At 44.9% G+C, this 19,273-nt stretch overlaps 1 protein-coding gene across 7 annotated transcripts in view; it reads left to right on the top strand.

Moving 5' to 3' along the window:
- Positions 1-19,273, top strand: part of KLHDC1 (kelch domain containing 1) — a 64,291-nt gene that overhangs the window by 40,259 nt on the left and 4,759 nt on the right. The window contains exons 11-14 of one of the 7 annotated variants that reach the window (XM_062205176.1): positions 3,187-3,271; positions 8,965-9,017; positions 9,316-9,449; positions 15,541-15,674. In XM_062205176.1, coding sequence (XP_062061160.1) covers positions 3,187-3,271; positions 8,965-9,017; positions 9,316-9,449; positions 15,541-15,581 — 313 coding nt within the window. In that variant the 3' untranslated portion in view covers positions 15,582-15,674. Of the gene's footprint in view, positions 1-3,186; positions 3,272-8,964; positions 9,018-9,311; positions 14,771-15,540; positions 15,971-19,273 lie in introns of those variants that run through there. The other 6 variants (XM_062205174.1, XM_062205175.1, XM_062205177.1 and 3 more) reach the window with 6 other exon arrangements.

The following is a 19,273-nucleotide window of genomic DNA, read 5'->3' as shown; positions in this document are numbered from 1 at the left end:
AAAATGGTGGTCAAATGTGTACTTTTAAACATGCTCCTATTTTGTATCTCAACCTGTAATAAGTAACTAGAGCAACACAACTATAATTAATAATGTGCTAGTTAGAACTAGAGCTATGTAAAGAGATTTCTTTTCATTCAGCTGATGTGTGACGTCAATCATATGCTTTATTAGCATGTTTAGGTGATAAGTTTAGAGCAGCTGAGAGGACAGAAACTCAGTCTGTAGGAAAACATCAGGTTGCGAGCTAGATGTCCTGAAAGCCGAGGCAGGAAAGGCTTCCCAGTGTTCCTCGGTGACGAAGTCAAGGCCAGAGTTTCCCTCAGGCAGATAAGACAGAGCAGATCTATCTTCAGGTCTGAGGTGAGGAGGAGAACAGGTGGGATACAGTTGAGTGTAAGGAGAACATAAATGTGTATATGTGCTGATTCTCTATGAAAGTGCCGATCTAGTTAACATCAACTGTGTTTTATGCAAACTTGGACGAGTTATGAGCTGAAGCGCAAGCTGCCCAATTCTCCTGTTAGAACTCTGCGGGTGGCGTCTCAGCCTCAGCGCTGTCCGCTGTCGCATCCTGGGTCACGTCCCTCTTGGTGGTCGGTGTGACCTGTGCGTCTTCCACCTGGAGCAGCATCGCTCTTCCTTACCCACCGGTTGCAGCTGGCGCTACCTTTCCTTCCCCCAGCTTGTGACAACAAAGCATTGCTATAGATAGTCAGAGGTGCCCCTGGGAGACAAATCACCCCTGACTAAGAACCATTATTCTGGGGCCAGCACTGTGGCATAGTGGGTAAAGCTGCCGCCTGCGACACTGCCATTCCATGCAGACACTGGTTCGAGTCCCAGCTTCTCCACTTCCAATCCAGCTCCCTCCCAGTGTGCCTGGGAAAGCAGCAGGGGATGGCCCAAGAGTTTGGGCCTTTCCACCCATGTGGGAGACCCAGGAAGAGCTCCCAGCTCCTGGCTTTGGCCTGGCCCTGCCCTACCCTGGCCAATGTGGCCATATGGGGGAGTGATCTCTCTCTCTCTCTCTCTCTCTCTCTCTCTCTCTCTCTCTTTCTCTCACTTATTCACTCTCTCTAGCTCTGCCTTTCAAATAAATACATCTTTTAAAAAGGGGAAAAAAAAGAAACCCCACTATTCTACAGTAACCCTCTTTCCTCCAGGCCTCCCCTTTAACAAAACCATGCTTGTTTGAGCAAACCTCTGTGCAGCCATAGCTGAGAACCTGTATGGGTGGCTGTTGGCAAGGATCCTTTTCTGTGTTTCTGTCACGTGTTGATAGATAAAGCCTTAAATACATTTGGATCCCATGTACATAGGCAAGATTACACGTGTCTTTTCCCCAAGGAATTGAGGTGTCCCTTCCCATATATAAGGGTGTTCAGTGTGTTCCGTCTGCTTTACCCAGCCCCCAGCCCCAACCCCACCACTGATCTGGGTTCTTGCTGAGAATTCTTACCAGTTCATGTTCTAACATTTGATCTGGAGAATCGGGCAGAGCATTTCGCGAACAGTGTATCTAATAACTCAGTTTTATTCTGAGTCCAAAGGCATTTGTCATTGAATGTGTGTGCATGGGTGTCTGAGGAAAGTATTTGATTTAATGAATTGTGTGTAATCACTCGTAGAACTTAAATGAAAGATTAATGTGCTAAAAACAAGTTATGTGAAATGAAATAAATGATGATGTATAAATGTCTTAAGCTTTTGTTGCTTCAGCAAATTGGTTTACTAAGAAAAGTAATCAAGGTACTTGTAGACGAAAAGCAGTAACTTTGTGAAATCCTTGATGGATCCTCTGAAATTGAGGAATTTACATGTACATTTTTCTGCGAGGTAGAGCCTCGGGAATTACTGAACTTATAAAACCATTCTTGGTAAATATTGGGAACTCAGAGACAGATGTGAGCTATCAGACCATTTACAAAAGACCCTAAGATGCTCCACTCTTTTATGAAAGAATGTGTCTGTTTAACCATTGAGCAAATTATATGGGTTTATCATGTGTGCTTTCGCTCACAGGAAGTACTCCAAGTGAGGCATTTTTAAGGAGAAACATAAAATTAGAACACTCAGGTGCCAGGGAGAAAGCGAAGCCCCAGGAGGTAGCATTTGCTGGTTTGGGCTGTCTACACCTCCACCATCACCCGTTTCAGGCAGCCAAGGTGATGTGACTGAACAGGGAGCTGAAGCCGCTGGTGAGCCGGTTCTAGCCCACCGCTGCGACAGTGGGCGACCTCCAGGTCTCTTGTCTCCCTAGCTAGCAGTAGTGTGCAGAGCAGCTGACCCATAGCTGTAGGCTATGGGAGAGGCACGTGGGTATACACGTGGCAAAGGGGGCTGACCAGGGCTGGCACCAGAACCAGTTTGAGTGGATATCTGAAGTAACCATGGGTCTTGAGCCTGTTTTTAGGGCTCATTCTAAGCCTGGAAAATAAAAAAGGGTAAATAAGAGGTTAGAGGTTGATAGAAGCTTTTCCCTTAGGGGAAGCCGGGAAATGGAGTTGGCTGAAGTCGAGGGCTCATCTGGGGAGATGTGTAGGCACAGGAAGCAGCAGTTCCTCCTGACTGTCCGGCTGGGAAGAACAGCTGTCGGTGGCACCGGTGCTTATTCAGCTGCCAGTCTCCATGGTTAAAAGCAGCCCTGGAGAAATATTCAGCAGCTCTCTGCAGCCGGGGCGGGGAGGAGATTGGAGACAAAACCAGCAGCATACTCCGGGAGTCTGCACCCAGGGGTGTGAGTAGTGTGACCACGGGAGTGTGAGGGACCGCCAGGCTGGATTGGTTGGGCCATGGGGAACATAGAGCAGGAGAAGTGGTGAGAGCACCCACCAGGCAAATAGAAATAAGAAAGCCAGCACAGGCGCTGCTTTCAGTGCTTAGCTGATCAGTTGCTTTTTATTTCAAGGACAATATTATAATATTATGAGTTAAAGGGCTTGGAAAATGGTTGATAACTAGGGTTATTAAAAGTCATATCCTTAACTGGAATGATATGATTTAGTGAACTCTGAAAAAATATTTAAAATCTTATATTTTGAGGATATGACAATGGTTCAAGTTCAGTCATGCCTCTCTTGAAATAGATTAAATTTTAGTATGTGCAGTTTAGAATTGGTTTGTATGTAATGGATAGTTCCTTCGCGGACAGTATTTCACTCTGCTTATAACTCTCAATCATAGGTTATGGCACACAGCCTGTTTGGGAAAAGAAAATGAAATAATGGTATTTGGTGGAAGCAAAGACGATTTACTTTCCTTGGACACAGTAAGAAAATCTTATATCTAAATATTTCCCTTGAATAATCGTATTCTTCAAATTAAATGGCTATTCAACAAAAATGTTGGTATTCTAACACTGTAAAATATGGAAGAGCATGAAATCTTACTCTGTAATATGATTAATCCTCAGAATGAATGGGTTTTGCAAAGTGTGTGAGAATATTGTGGGTTTACAAACCAAAATAGCTCTATTAATTTCATTAGTCACATTACTAAAAAGAGGTTTTTTTAAAAAGATTTATTTATTTATTTGAAAGTCAGAGTTACACAGAGAGAGAAGGAGAGGCAGAGAGAAAAAGAGAGAGAGAGAGAAAGAGGGGTCTTCCATCTGCTGGTTCACTCGCCAATTGGCTGCAAAGGCCAGAGCTGCACCGATCTGAAGCCAGGAGCCAGGAGCTTCTTCCAGGTCTCCCACATAGGTGGAGGGGCCCAAGGACTTGTGCCATCTTCTGCCGCTTTCCCAGGCCATAGCAGAGAGCTGGATCGGAAGTGGAGCAGCCAGGACTCGAACTGGCACCCATATGGGATGCCGGCACTGCAGGTGGCAGCTTTACCCGCTATGCCACAGTGCCGGCCCCTAAAAAGATATTTTAATGGATGACCCTTCTTTTTTCTTTGAGCTTCCCCCCATAGTATGAATTAAAAGTTATTTATTGAATAAAATATTTTATATAATATTTGATACATGATAATTTTTATAATCTGTATGTTCAGCATAATAACAGATAGCCTTGAAATTTGCTTACTAATTTACGAACTAAATCATCTCATTGATTCTGTTGATGCTATCCATTTATTCCTCTTACTTTTACTCACTAGCTTCTCCTCTCAAGAGAAAACCATCTTGTTGAAATGTTTAAAGTGTATTTTTTTAAAGATTTATTTGTTTATTTGAAAAGTAGTGTTACAAAAGCAGAGAGAGAGATTCCATCTGCTGCTTCACTCCCCAGATGGCCACAACAGCCAGGGCTGGGCCAGGCCAAAGCCAGGAGCTAGGAGCTTCTTCTGGGTCTCCCAAGTGAGTGTCAGAGAACCAAGCACTTGGGCCATCTTCTACCGTTTTTCCCAGGCTATTAGCAGGGAGCTGGTGGGACATGAACCAGCACCCATATGGGATGCTGGTGTCGCAGGTGGCTGTTTTACCTGCTACACCATAATGCCAGACCCTTAAAGTGTATTTTATTTTTATTTTATGCATCTTTTGCCCCTGTGACCCAGCTGTTTGAGTTTCAGGCATGGTGGTTTTAGGGTGTTGAGCCTGTGGTTAAGATGGCCATGTCAGAGGGCCTGGTTTCAGTACCCAGCTCTGGCTGTTGACTCTGTCTTCCTGGCAGCCCAGACTTCGGGAGTCACCCATAACGGCTTAGGTAATTGAGTTTCCGCCACTCCTGCGGGAGACTTGGAGTGAGTTCCTGGCTTCCAGCTGTGCCATGGCAAGTTTGTGGGACATGCCCTAGCAGATTGGAGCACGTGCTCTCTCTGCTTCTCTCTCTCAAATAAATAAATAGAGGAAGGGAGAGAAGGAAGGAAAGAAGGGAGAAAATTATCCATTATTGTTTAAAAATAGCATTCCTGTTTTAAACTCTAATCAACCTAAGGTCAAAGTAATAAATGAGTAGCATTTGGTGAATACTGTTCTTTCACCCTGAGCAGTTTTAGAAATTCAGAGCCGGGTGGCTACACTCATACTCTGCAGGTGCTGGGACAGGATTCAGGGTTGATTACTCTGGTCTGCACAGGACACAGGACAATAGGGAGTAGCAGGACAGGGCCATCAGTGGGGCACAGCCAGCTTACCTGAGCCAGGGTCCAACCAGAAAGCCCTGGCTCCCTGTCATCTCCAGGCACAGTTTTGTCCCCAGAGTTGCTGAAATGGGAACTGAAATAAGGAAGCTTGTCTCCATGAATGTGATGCAATTTGTGGTTCTGAGGCCTGCAACTTAACTGTTTATGTGTATTGAAAGCTTTAGAGCTTTCTTTGGCTGCGAATTCCTTGGTTCCCTAAAACATAAAAACCACAAGTTTGCATTTAATTAAAAATCAAATGTTGTCTTCTCTTTGTTGGCATTAGAAGTCTTTTTTTTTTTTTTTTTTTTTGACAGGCAGAGTGGACAGTGAGAGAGAGAGACAGAGAGAAAGGTCTTCCTTTGCTATTGGTTCACCCTCCAATGGCCGCCGCGGTTGGCGCGCTGCGGCTGGCACACCGCGCTGATCCGATGGCAGGAGCCAGGTGCTTCTCCTGGTCTCCCATGGGGTGCAGGGCCCAAGCACTTGGGCCATCCTCCACTGCACTCCCAGGCCACAGCAGAGAGCTGGCCTGGAAGAGGAGCAACCGGGACAGAATCTGGCACCCTGACTGGGACTGGAACCTGGTGTGCTGGCGCCACAGGTGGAGGATTAGCCTAGTGAGCCGCGGCGCCGGCCAGAAGTCTTTATTTAGGACAGAAAACTTACCATCAGAACGTGAGTTCGGGGGAGTGGGTGTTTAGCTTAGTGGTTAAGGTGTCTGTGTCCCACCTTGGAGCGCCTGGGTTCAGTCCCCAGCACCAGCTCCCGACTCCAGCCTCCTGCTGATGGCGACCTGCAGGCCACAGTGTTAGTTCAGGTCATTGGGTCCCTGCCTCTCACGTGGGAGCCAGGGTTGCATTCCCAACTCCCGGCTCCCTCGTCCCAACTCCTGACTCCCCATTTCAGCGCGGTCCAGCCCTGGCCCTTGCAACTGTTGCAAGCATTTGGGAAGTGAATCAGAGTGGGAAGTCTCTCCATCCATCTGTCTTTCTGCCTCTCCTCTCTCTGTGTCTCTCAATAAATAAATGATTTTTTTAAAAAAATAGGAATTCTGCTTAAAAATATCATAAATTATGAACTTCTGAAAACCCATTTGAAAGAATTATCAGGGCTGGCATTGTGGCATAGCAAGTAAAGCCTGTGATGCCAGCATCCCATATGGGGTCTGGTTCAAGTCACAGCTGATCCATCCACTTCTGATCCAGTTCCCTGTTAATGCTCTGGGAAAGCAGTGGAAGATGGCCCAAGTGCTTGGGCCTCTGCACCCTTGTGGGAGACCCGGAAGAAGCTCCTGGCTCCTGGCTTTGGCCTGGCTCTGTCCTGGCCACTATGGCCATCTGGAGAGTAAACCAGTGGTTGGAAGATCTCTCTGTTTTCCCCATTCTTTCTGTAACTCTGACTTTCAAATAAATAAATAAATCATTTTTAAAAATTCATTTAAAAAATTAGAGAGAAGATCTGCTGCTCCTTCTTCTGCATTAACTTTTAGGTGACTCATCCAAAAAAGTCTCCCAGATCTGGATTTTTAAAAAAAATTTTTTTTTTGACAGGCAGAGTGGACAGTGAGAGAGAAACAGAAAGAAAGGTCTTCCTTTGCCATTGGTTCACCCTGCAATGGCCGCTGCGGCAGGCACACTGCAGCCAGTGCACCACGCTGATCCGAAGCCAGGAGCCAGGTGCTTCTCCTGGTCTCCCATGGGGTGCAGGGCCCAAGCACTTAGGCCATCCTCTACTGCACTCCCGGGCCACAGCAGAGAGCTGGCCTGGAAGAGGGGCAACTGGGACAGAATCCGGCGCTCCGACCAGGACTGGAAAACCAGGTGTGCTGGCACCACAGGCAGAGGATTAACCTAGTGAGCTGCAGCGCTGGCCGTAAAAAATTTTTTTAAAGATTTATTTATTTGAGAGGCAGAGTTACGGAGAGAGAGAGAGAGAAACAGAGAAGTCTTCCATCTGCTGGTTCATTCCCCAAATGACCACAAAAGCCAGAGCTGGGCCAATCCAAAGCCAGGAGCCAGGAGCTTCTTTTGGGTTTTCTACATGGGTGCAGGGGCCCAAGTACTTGGGCTGTCTTCCATTGGCTTCCCAGACTATTAGCAGGGAGCTGGATCAGGAGAGGAGCAGCCAGGACATGAACCGGCACCCATATGAGATCCTAGCACTGCAGGAAGAGACTTAACCTGCTACACCACAGCCCCCTAAAAATGTATTTGGTTATTTTTATTTTATTTTATTTTATTTTATTTTATTTTATTTTATTTTTGAAAGAGAGAAAGGGGCCAGCACTGTGGCATAACAGGTAAAGCTGCTGCCTGCAGTGCCTGCATCCCATATGGGTGCCGGTTCAAGTCCCGGCTGCTCCTCTTCCTATCCAGCTCTCTGCTATGGCCTGGGAAGGCAGTAGAGGATGGCCTAGGTCTTTGGGCCCCTGCACCCATGTGGGAGACCCAGAAGAAGCTCCTGGCTCCTGACTTCAGATCGGCGCAGCTCTGGTCATCATAGCCATTTGGGGAATGAACCAGCAGATGGAAGACTTTCTCTCTCTCCCTCTGCCTCTCTGTGGCTCTGCCTTTCAAATAAATAAAATCTTATTTGAAAAAAAAAAAAAAAAGAAGAAGAAGAAGAAGATGGTCCACGTCTTTGGGCCCCTGTACCCGCATAGGAGACCCAGAGGAAGTTCCAGGCTCCTGGCTCTGGATAGGCACATCTTCGGCCTTTGCGGCCATCTGGGGAGTGAACCAGCAGATAGAAGACCTCTCTCTCTGTCTCTGCCTCTGCCTCTGCCTCTCTGTGGCTCTGCCTTTCAAATAAATAAATGAATCTTGAAAGAAGGAAAGGGAGAGAGACACAGAGAGGGAGAGATCCTCTGCTGATTGACTCTTCAAATGCCAGCAGTAGCCAGGGCTTGGCCAGAGCTAAGCCAGTAGTCCAAAACTCATTCTGGGTCTCCCAGGTGGGTTGCAGGGACTCAGGTACTTGAGCCATCACCTGCCACCTCCCAGGGTGTACATGAGCAGGAAGCTGGATCAGAGGCAGAGTAGCCAGGGAATCAACTACACACTTCAATAGGGGACCCAGGTGTCCCGAGTGGCAACGCAACTGCTGCACCAAACTCTTGCCCTCCTCTGCCCCCAACCCTGTTTTTTTAAATTAAGAATTTCCAGGGCTGGCGCCGTTGCTCACTTGGTTAATCCTCCGCCTGCGGCTCCAGCATCCCATATGGGCGCCGGTTCTATTCCCGGTTGCTCCTCTTCCAGCTCTCTGCTGTGGCCCGGGAAGGCAGTGGAGGATGGCCCAAGTGCTTGGGCACCTGCACCTGCGTGGGAGACCAGGAAGAAGCACCTGGCTCCTAGCTTCAGATCAGCATAGCTCCGGCCGTAGTGGCCATTTGGGGGGTGAACCAACAGAGGGAAGACCTTTCTCTCTGTCTCTCTTTCTCACTGTCTAACTCTATCTGTCAAATAAAAAAATATATATATAAGAATTCCCAAAGGATTCTGGGACCACTTGGAAAAGGCAGAAATTATAAAGGGAAGACATAAAGTAAGGATCGTTTGGAAGAAAAAGTTCTGTTTAAAAAGCAAAACAGTTTGAACAGCTGTACTATTACAGTTTTAACTCACTGAGAAGAAAGTGGTTTTGGTCTTTAACTTTCCAGTTTTGTAGGCTGTTAGTTAGGTGAAACTTGGGTCACTGCAAGTTGGTAAGCACATAGCCAAGGTGTCTGTGTGCATGCTTGCGTGCACAGGTGTGTTTGTGTGTGAACAGCTGGAGAGAGTCATTTGCTGCTTGACACATTTCTTTTACATTTATAAAATGGAAAGTAATCAGCTGTTAATGCTCTGTTACGTCTTTCAGAAACCTTGATGAGGCCTTTTTTATTTTGATTAGGGTCACTGTAATGATTTACTGATCTTCCAAACACAGCCTTATTCACTGCTCAGGTAAGCGATTTCAGCACTTATACAAATATGACCATGAATGTACGACATTTTCTTCCTCCTTTCTGGGAAGAATTACAGTATTTTTCTGATTGTTTATGACTTGTGAAAATGTTTACATCTCTCTAAGAGCACAATTAAATTTATTAGTTTTAATTATTCATCAATGTAATTTTTGAAAATTACTCAGTACAGTCACACTTTTATTTGTAAAATCACGTTTAGTTCATATGCTAATAGAAACCATACTGTATGATCTTTTTAAAATATTTATTTATTTATTTATTTATTTGAAAGGTAGAGTTACAGAAGGGCAGAGGAAGAGAGAGAGAGAGACAGGTCTTCCATCCACTGGTTCACTCCCCAGATGGCCGCAACAGCTGGAGCTGGGACAGTCCGAAGCCAAGAGCCAGGAGCTTCTTCCAGATCTCCCACGTGGGTGCAGGGGCCCAAGCACTTGGGCCATTTTCTATCGCTTTCCCAGGCCATTAGCAGGAACTGGATCAGAAGTAGAGCAGCCAGGATTCAAACAGGCACCCATATGGGATGCCAGCACTGCAGGCGGTGGCTTTACCACAGCGCCAGCCCCTAAAGTGTCTGATGTTAATTCTCAGCCTTTTTTCATATTTTAAGGCTTTGGAAATTAGAATGTGTCTAAATATATGTCATATGTATTTGTTATACTCAGGTGTGTGTGTATATAAATAATATACATATTTGATGTAGAAGAATTGTTTACTCCCGAAGCTGTTGTTGGGTTGATGTTGTTACTTACAGTGTCTTAGCTCATACACTCTTGCTCCAGAAGAATGCATGCAAAGTGTAGTGGGAGGATTGTGGAAGAACCCGTTCCTGCCTGCCTGTGAGAGTCATAATGTAGGATTTGAGAGAAGTAGGAATTGCCCACTGAACAAGTGTGCGTGTTTTATGAAGTGGGAAGAACATAGGTGAAGGTATACGGAGAGGGGAGGAGACATGGCATGCTGTGTTTCTAGGTGTTCACGACGTCTCCCAGGTGTATACCAAACCTGTTACATATGATAACTTCACCTGGAACCACTTGAAGGCCATTGCACTAGCTCCCACTTGGCCTTCCTGGAGTCGTTCTTGACGGCTCCTTGTCTTGTTGCGGTAGTTGCCCAACTGGTCTGCACAGAGTGTCTCCTGGGGAGCCTCAGAAACCATCACTGCCTGTGTTCTGCTCCCGCAGGTTGTGATTCCATTGGTCTGAGATGTGGCCTGGACTTTGGAGTTGTGAACGGTTTCCAGATAATTCTAATGTGGACACTACTGCTGTCATTACTTATGGTGCCTTGTATTGTTATCTAACTAGATTGCAATTTCCAAATATGCAGGAATTCAGAAATATGTGTGTGCCTACATGGCACAGCACTGTGCTATGAAATGAAGACTTTGTCATTCTCTGAAAATGCTGGTGACATAGAAAGTGGACTTTAAAACTTTCAGATTTTTTTCTTTAAAAGAAAAAGAAAATCACTTTTAGAGAAGTATACAAAGTTTGTGAGACTCCTGGAGAATGAGGTCCTCTATGCCCATGGTTAAGGTGACAAAGTTTGGAGAAATACTTGCAGAGGTGTTGGTGTAAAGATGTGGTGTGTTCTGAAAGCTGTGAACTCTTTAGTATTCCTGAAATATGAATATGAGATGGAGAGTTACCAGAGGTGAGACTGCAGAAGAAATCAGAAACCCTGGGTTACTGAGGCCCTTTGTTCCTCATGCATTGTAGACCAGAGCCCATTAAAAAAAAAAATGGAGCGGGGAAGTGAGATGCTCACGTGAACAGTTGGAAAATTCCTCTGCAGCAGTGTGAACGAGAGACCGGAAGGAAATGTGGTGGGGAAAAGAAATTGCTGAAGGCGCTGAGAATGGTAAGGCGTGGCGTGAGAGAGTGAGCTGGAAAGTGCCAGTGGGGCTGAAAAAAAGGAAGGAGGGAGAGCAGGTGGAACGGATTTGGTGGTTAAGGATGCCAAGGAGAAGAGTAGGGAAAATTAGCAATAGAGGGACAACGGAAAAGGTAGCAGTTTTGAAGGTGGGATAGGGTAGAAGCGTTTGGTTTCGGATATATTTGAGCTTGAGGAGTGTACAGGCTCTCTAGTGGAACTATCTATTAAATAGTGAAATATATGGAAAGGGCTGTGGGCTGCAAAGAAGTTTAAAGGATCATTGGATTATCACTGAGTACAGCTTTGCCAAGGAATAGTTCCAATAGCAATGGTCTAGTCATTAAGACACCCATGTCCCGGCCGGCGCCGTGGCTCAACAGGCTAATCCTCCGCCTTGCGGCGCCGACACACTGGGTTCTAGTCCCGGTCGGGGCACCGATCCTGTCCCGGTTGCCCCTCTTCCAGGCCAGCTCTCTGCTGTGGCCAGGGAGTGCAGTGGAGGATGGCCCAAGTGCTTGGGCCCTGCACCTGCATTGGAGACCAGGAGAAGCCCCTGGCTCCTGCCATCAGATCAGTGCAGTGAGCCGGCCACAGCGCGCTACCGCGGCGGCCACTGGAGGGTGAACCAACGGCAAAAGGAAGACCTTTCTCTCTGTCTCTCTCTCACTGTCCACTCTGCCTGTCAAAAAAAAAAAAAAGACACCCATGTCCCAAGCAGTCCCAAGCTCCTTCCACCAGCTTCCTGCTAATTCAGAGCTTGGGAGGCAGTAATGATGTCTCAAGTAACTGGGTTTATACCACTCACATGGGAGCCCTCTATTGAGATCCTGGCCCCTTGCTTCAACCTAGCCCTACCCCAGGCATTTGGGGAGTGAACCAGCAGATGGAGCTGTCTCTCTGTCTCTCTGCCTTTTAACCAAAGAAAAAGAAAAAACAAACAAGTAAAACAAAACAAAAACAAATAAAAATAGTGGAGAAGGAAGGAAGAATGGATATAAAGACAGAAAAATCTCTTGGTTGGGGGCAAGCAGGGAAGGAGGAAGCTTTTGTTGATAGTGAGGCTATCTTTGGAGAATGAGAGGTGAGGGTGCAGACTTAAGAAGCAGTGGTGCACATGTGAAATAGCTGCTGAGGGGCTGTGAGAAGGTGCTGGCTAGGGCTGTAGAGCACAAGCTCCAGGGCTGCAGAAACGTGGTCTTCTGTAGCAGCACGAAGCAGCCAGCCTGCAGGTGCGGAAAGATGATGGCTCAATGTGCCCATCCCGGAGCTTGGCTGGGATGGTGTAACAGAGAGACAGGGAAGAAGGGGATCCAAGTCGCTGCCGAGAGAATGAAGTGCCCCTGTGCAAGGCTGGTTATGAAAGGAAGCCAAAACCTGAGGAGAACCAGCAAGAGAGATCAGGAATGAAAGAATTGCCTGGATATTTCTGGTCCAAGATGGAGATATGAGAGTTTCAGGTTTCAGAGGTGGAACTGTCCCGAGTGAGGTCCTGAAGACTGAGAAGGGTTTTCCACACAGACACTGAAATGGTCTGAGTGGAGAGACTGTAGGGAGCCAGGGCCAAAGCCCTCAGTGGTGGGGGCGGGGGAGGGGGTTGGAACAGGCAGGAGCTCAGTAGATAAGCACGCTGAAGCTGGGTTATAGCTGCCTGGGAACAGCAAGGAGGTTGCTAACCTGGGCTCCATGACTACGCAGATGGAGACACAGGCAGGTGCACAGAAAGCAATTGTCTTGGATTTCAGGTAGAACAGGGACAGAAAGAGGAAGCAGGGGTGTTTGTAGAACACACACCTGGTGTTCCAGAAAGCACAAAGGAGAGGTTTGGGTGTGAAAATGAGCAATCACAGGGAGAAGGTCCAAGAACAGCCAAGCGCATGGGCTCGTGCCTAGGCTGGGACTAAGGGTGACCGCCAGTCCTCACTGCTTGGCATCACCCGTGGGACGGAGCACTGTGCCTGCGGTGAGTGAGTCCTCTCTCATTGGATACTGAGCACATTTCTGACACGTCAGAGCTTGACTAAGGCAGACTTTAGTCGTAGTTATTGTGTGGGCCTGTTCACCACAACCAGTTGTCCACAGTGTAGCCATTGTTACTGTATTTTAAATGGTAAGTCACGGGGTGTTTAGAACTTACTGCACTGAGACATAGGAGTAGGATACAGGCCCTCAGAAAGCTTACATGGTCCAGTGGACTTGTGCAGTCATGCCCATCAGACCTCTGGAGGTGTGTGCCTTTTTTAAAAAAAAAATTGCTCTATTATTTATTCTGATTTTAAAAATAGTAGATACTCACCAGAAAATTATTTATACGTTATAAAACATATATGGTAGGGGAAAGAACACCTGTGAACTATCACCTAGAGTGATCATGCCTGTGAACTTGGTGTTTGTCCTTCCAGACTTTAAGATGACTTAAGATTATTCTGATGATTTTATTGTGATTGGAGTGGATTTACTAACTCTAAGAGGTCATTGGAAACATAGTGAAAGCACTACACTCGTGTGTGTGTGTGTGTGTGTATGCATACAAAGGATCGGGTTATACATACTGTTTTATAATCTTTTAAAACTTATGGCTATAATGAAATATTAAATATATAACCAATGTGTTTGTTACTGTTGACTAGAGTGTTCTATCTTATGGAAGTATAATTTACTAGTCTCTTGATAGAGACTTAGAATATCTGGAGCTTGGGGCTATTAAAAAATCAGGCATGGGGGGGAAGCCATTGTAATCCATAAGCTATACTTTGGAAATTTATATTCATTAAATAAAAGATAAAAAATCAGGCATGAATTATTCTTATATATGCCTTTGGAAAATGTGTACATCTCCTCAAGAGACATTCCTAGAGGGGAGATTAATGGGTCGAAGCATATGCACCTGTTGCATTGTGATGATGCCTCAGTGGTGCGCATCCAGGGATGGGGAACATTTTTCTCTGCCCAGGGCCATTTGGATATTTATGACATCATTTGCCAGCCATACAAAATTATCAACTTAAAAATTAGCCTGCGATGGATTTTGAATTCTGAGTCCCCCTGCCATTGCCTTGGTAGCGCCACATCAGATGATTTTGTGGGTTTCGTGTGGCCCACGGGCTGGAAGTTCCCACCTCTGCAAACTGCAGGTCTCTTACCGCGATGTTCAAGGCCTCTACCCATCTCTTCACCTCATTCCTCACTGTCACGTCCTGCACGCCAGGGATACTTAATCCACAAAACTGTGGTTTCTGTCATCAGTCTGCCTCTCATATCTAGGGCTGTGCAGGCTTAGTTCTCGTATCTGGGATACTTTGCTTATTAAGTTTGTGGAGGCCCTCAAGGTCTCAGCTCATACTTCCCAGCTGCAAAGTTTCCCGGACTTGTGGAGGTCGTCACGCTTGTTCTTCCTTTCAGGTTCCCACAGAGCTCTGTACGCGCCATGAGAATTTCATTTTATCCCAGTCCCGACATTTATACCACTTTTTTATTTATTTTCTTTGATAATCCCCTTGATAGCTGGGACAGAGTTTTTCTCCGGGTTGGTTGCAGGAGGGATGGGGTGCACACTGAGAAAGTTGTCAAATCGCAGGGCCATCTTCTCTGACTCTTCCCCCACTGTGGCAGGCACACAGCTCCTGTGTCCCCACAGTGCACAAGGGGTCAGATTCACATCACTGGCTTGGACTCATTGCGTCTGTGAACATTTCAGCTCTCACTCTTTATTTAGAGCAGTCTCAGAATAGGGGGAAAAGGCCTCAAAAAAGTGTGGGAGAGAGTAGGCATCCCTAGAGTATAAATGATGCCAAAATGACAGCTAAAGTTAACCTCAGGAAAACCGAATGAGTTATTTAGAAAATTTGCTTAAAGGACTTGCCTTTATGAATTAAAACTTTTCAATTTACATAGATTATTTTTTATATTATTTAGTTTTTTTGTTGTTGTCGTTGTTTGTTTTAAAGTACACCACTTCAAAGAACCACAAAGGAAACAGAGTTGTATTTGGAAGGCTACTGCCCTCTAGTGGAACCAAAGGTGGGGTGGGGTGGGGAGCAGGCAGACATCCCAAATCCCTTAGGAGTAGAAACCAAGTGGTTCCTTGTTGGTCTTTCTGTGTTGCCACTGTAGTCCTGTCTCTGACTTATTCTCTCTGGGTCAATTTAAGTCACACTGCAAACCCAGCACAGTCATTTATGGAAGGGCTTTGGGACCAAGTGGTCACGTGGTATAAAAGTGGATGACCAGTGCTTGGAGGCAAGGGAAGAAAAAGACAGTTCTCATAGAAAGCTAAATGGTTCCTGGACAAACTGGGATGTATGTAAAGAAGGAATGTGCACTGGACTGATCTGTTTTGCCATTAAACTGGACCTTTTCCACTTAGCGAATATTAAGCTTGGTAAGTTGTATTTTATTTCTCCATTGAATTTTGGTCAGATACAGGCTCTGTGCATTAAAGATACATGATTATCATGATACTTGGGGGAAGAAAAATCCCATCATGTTGCAAGCAATGCAAAGCAACACTATAGCTATGTACAATTTTTATAATTATTTTTATTTTTAAGCACACTTAACCATAAGTATTTTGAATTATGACTTCATGTTCAAAAACTAATCATTCTGTTACATTTTATTTGCAGGTCATGCCTTGACTGCATTGGTAAAAATGCTGTCATCTTAAAAAGTCAAATATCTTTATTACCTCCTAAACTCCTCCAGCAAGTCCTCAAAAAAATAACATTTTGGACTGCAGTTAATCACCGAGAAGAGCAAAGAGTCCAAAAGGAAGAAACAGAAAATAAATATCAGTGAATCAGTAGCAGTTAAATTACTACAGTGTCTATAGATTTCATATGTTTAAACATTTAAATCACACTCACTCACACTCCCCCGTCACACCCCCCAACTGCAGTTTATTTAAGAGAAAAAATTTGAAAATGCTCTGTTAATGTAATTATATGGCGTGGGATATATGGCAGTAAGATGTTAATGCAGATTAATTTATAAACCAATTTCCTTGTCATCTGCCCAACAAATATTCTTTCTGAAAGTAAAGGCAGTTATAACAGAGTTTAGCTCAGTGTGCAGTTTATACTGGAAACATCATTCAAGTCTGAGAATAAGAAGTTGCTCCAAGGACTTTAGCGCACACACACACCCTCCCCCAACATAATGGTAGATGTAGATATAAAAACACTTCCTAGCAACTTTGAGAAAGAGTAAATTTTTCAGAAGTTACGTTAAAACTACCTAAGCTTCGCCCTTAGGTTATTATTAACTAGTTATTATTAACTAGTAGAGCTGGGCGGGGATTACTAGGCAAACACCGGTAAGTATTAAGGACTGACCGCCTGCCTTTGAGGCGGCTTTCCCACGAGGGTGTCCTCAGAGAGCCAGCTGTCTCCCCATCACCCCGTAAGGTACCAGTTTGTCCAGTTTTCTGCACGTGAAGACCGTGTTTAACATAAAGTGGAGGTCTGTGTGCTGCACAGCCTTTGGAATATTGAGAAGCGGTGTAGTTACTAACCGGGGAGACGTGCTGGGGCCCATTTTGCCTTGGAAGAATGCTTCCGAAGTGATCTTCTGTACGCAGTGCGGTGGATGCTCCTGCAGAAGCGGGCTCCGTAGGAAGCCCTCAGGTCGGCCGCCCCGTTCTCCAGAGTTGCTGCTCCGAGACCCTGGGTTGAAAATCGAATCCCTTGCCTTCCATTTTCATTACTACCACCTACGCAGGAACAGAACACCGGGCTTTGTATTTCTCAAAACAGGACTTTTACCACAACTAAGACATTTTTCCTCCTGTTGTCCCAGTCATATCCTTCCTCTGGAGTAGTAGTTGCTGATAATCACCAGAAATCTCAGTGTGTAAATTACTCTCCATGAAGATTCTCTCTGAAATCTAAAATATTAGAATATATTTGTATATTGAAATATATATAATTTATAATGAAATTTGTAGCATTTCATCAAATTTTTGGAGATATATTTTATACATGGATTTTGGGTGTGTAAATCTATTTATATCGAAATATTTTGTGTTTATTTTTTATTTATTGTACAAAGTACAGGACTGAATTAATGTTTTCATAATTTTGTCAGTGTGAATTAGTCATTAGAGTTGATTGCACAAAATATTTCATAGTGAGTTTTTTTTTCTTATTCTTTTTAGTGTGAATAATAGGTCTGGAAAAGGAATAGCATGCCATATACATACCTTGGAAGTAATTATCTTATTACTATGAATCTCAGTATCAGCATTTTATATTTAAGTTAAAAATATACTGAAACCTAATTGGATAACAAGAGATTACACTGAGTAGAATGCAAACCTTTTGGGAATAAAAATCTGGCTAATATTTTATTTAAATAAATAAATATTTATTTTTGAGAGGTGGAGAGACAGAGAGCTCCTATCTACTTGCTCACTCCCAAAATGCTGGCCATGCTGAAGGATTGGCTGAGGTAAAAGCCAGGAGCCAGGAACTCTATGCAGTGGATGTATGGCAGGGACGCCACTCCTTGAGCCATCAGTTGCCGCCTTCGATGGTGTACTATAGCGGGAAGCTAGTAGCGGCAACAGAGCTGGGATCCTAACGCAGGCACCTCAGTGTGAGGCGAGGCACAGCACAGTCGTCTTAGCCAGAGTCTTGGCTTCTCCAGCCTGTTAAAGAGCTCTTCGGTTTTAAGTGGTTTATCTGCAACATTAAAGGCTTTGATTATCTGCCTCAACATGCCCATTCTCTTTTGAGCATTAAGAAAAGGAAACTATAAATTATCTGTAGCACACAAAGCTGGTGCTATCCTTCCTTAGAACCCTGTGCTGCTTCAGAAAGTTACGGGAGCCCCATGGTGGGGGCGGCAGGGAGCTCTGTTATCTTCACTTCGCAGACGTTGGCTTAACCCAGGGCTTCCCTTCCATTAGGAGGATGCAGAAATTCCGGCAGCTGGCAAAGCCGGGTGTGGAGTTCCCCAGGCCAGGCAGCACTCAGCCCTCACGTCTCAGCAGCTGATGGTTACGCTCAGCTGTCGTGCTGGTGGCATCCTCAGTGTACAGAAGCTCAAGAGAAAGCCAGCCTCATGCCTGTGCCTTTGAACCTCCCTGACTGGCTGTGCCTTTGGGAGATGACTGGAAAGGTTGGTGGCTTTTTTCTGGGTAGGTCATGGAATGAGTGCGCAGTCTAGTTGTCAAGGGAAAAGCACCTCTCGATATCCTTCCAGCTGTCAGGAAGGAATATTTTAAGGAATTGTCCATTTTAATGTGGTATAAATGCACAGTACATCAAAATTAGTGTGCACTTTTTCCAGAAATTATCTTTGTTTAATCATCTTTTTAAAAAAAATTATTAGCTGTTTGTATCTAAAACTGCATAATGTATATGTTTATAAAACAGAAATATATCAAGTAACCCATCTGTTATTGGTGCCTCTTTATTTTTATTTTTGATCCCTATTTTTCTGTTGTACATTAGTGTCCCCTTATCTTTGGCTTTGCTTTTTATGGTTTTCATTATCCATGGTCAACCTCAGTCAAAAAAGGTTAGTGAAGGACCCCAAATCTGGGAATCCAATGTGCTCGGGTGGTCGCCCAAAAACCCAACCTCCAGACCAGAAGATGCAAGAGCAAGAGGATTTTTATTAGGCGTTTGTGCAAACAGGCTCCCCAGCACCACAGGAGGTTGAGAGAGCCCTGAGCAGGGGTTACAGGCAGTTTTTAAAGACAATATCCACCTGATTAACATATGTATGCGGGGGGGGGTGGTGATTAGCTATTTTGAAGGGCAAACTCTTGTTGCGATTTTAGCGAGGGAAGGGGTAAGTTTATACAATGGTCACAGAACCTTATTGCAACTCTTTTCCGGACTCCTGCAAGTGTTATCGCGTGAGACAGTTACACAGAGCAGTTTCACAAGGCAGTTTCCCAAGGTTATTCTGCAGGCAGGTGGAGACAGTTATTTTAAGGGATGTCTACTGTCAGCAGCTAAACTTTTTAACCCTTTACTATAATATTATTTTAATATTTACTTTTAGCAGGGGTCTTACAGTTAGCAGAATTGATGTTGCTTAATAGGGGCTCTTTTCAAACTGTTGTCTTCTCCTTCTTCATGCCTCACACAGGAGCCTGGTCAGATATGTAACAAGTTAGCATAAGTTTATTTTGTTGTGAAAAAAATTGGACCTTTGTGCATAGTTTTTTCATAATACACATTTTCCCTGTACTGTCTGGTGACCCAGTTTTCTTGTTTTGCATAGTTTCTGAGGGAAATCTGGGTGCCGGCTTTGTCTTTGCTTTTCTGAAATTTGAATATAGTACGTCTCAGTGTAGCTGGTCCCTGCCCCTTTTATGTTCGTCCTGCCTGGTGTTCTTCCAGCTCC

Source organism: Lepus europaeus, chromosome 11, assembly GCF_033115175.1.
Source record: "Lepus europaeus isolate LE1 chromosome 11, mLepTim1.pri, whole genome shotgun sequence".
NCBI lineage: Eukaryota > Metazoa > Chordata > Mammalia > Lagomorpha > Leporidae > Lepus > Lepus europaeus.
Note: the sequence above shows the minus strand (reverse complement) of the source record. Positions and strands in the feature narration are given on the sequence as shown.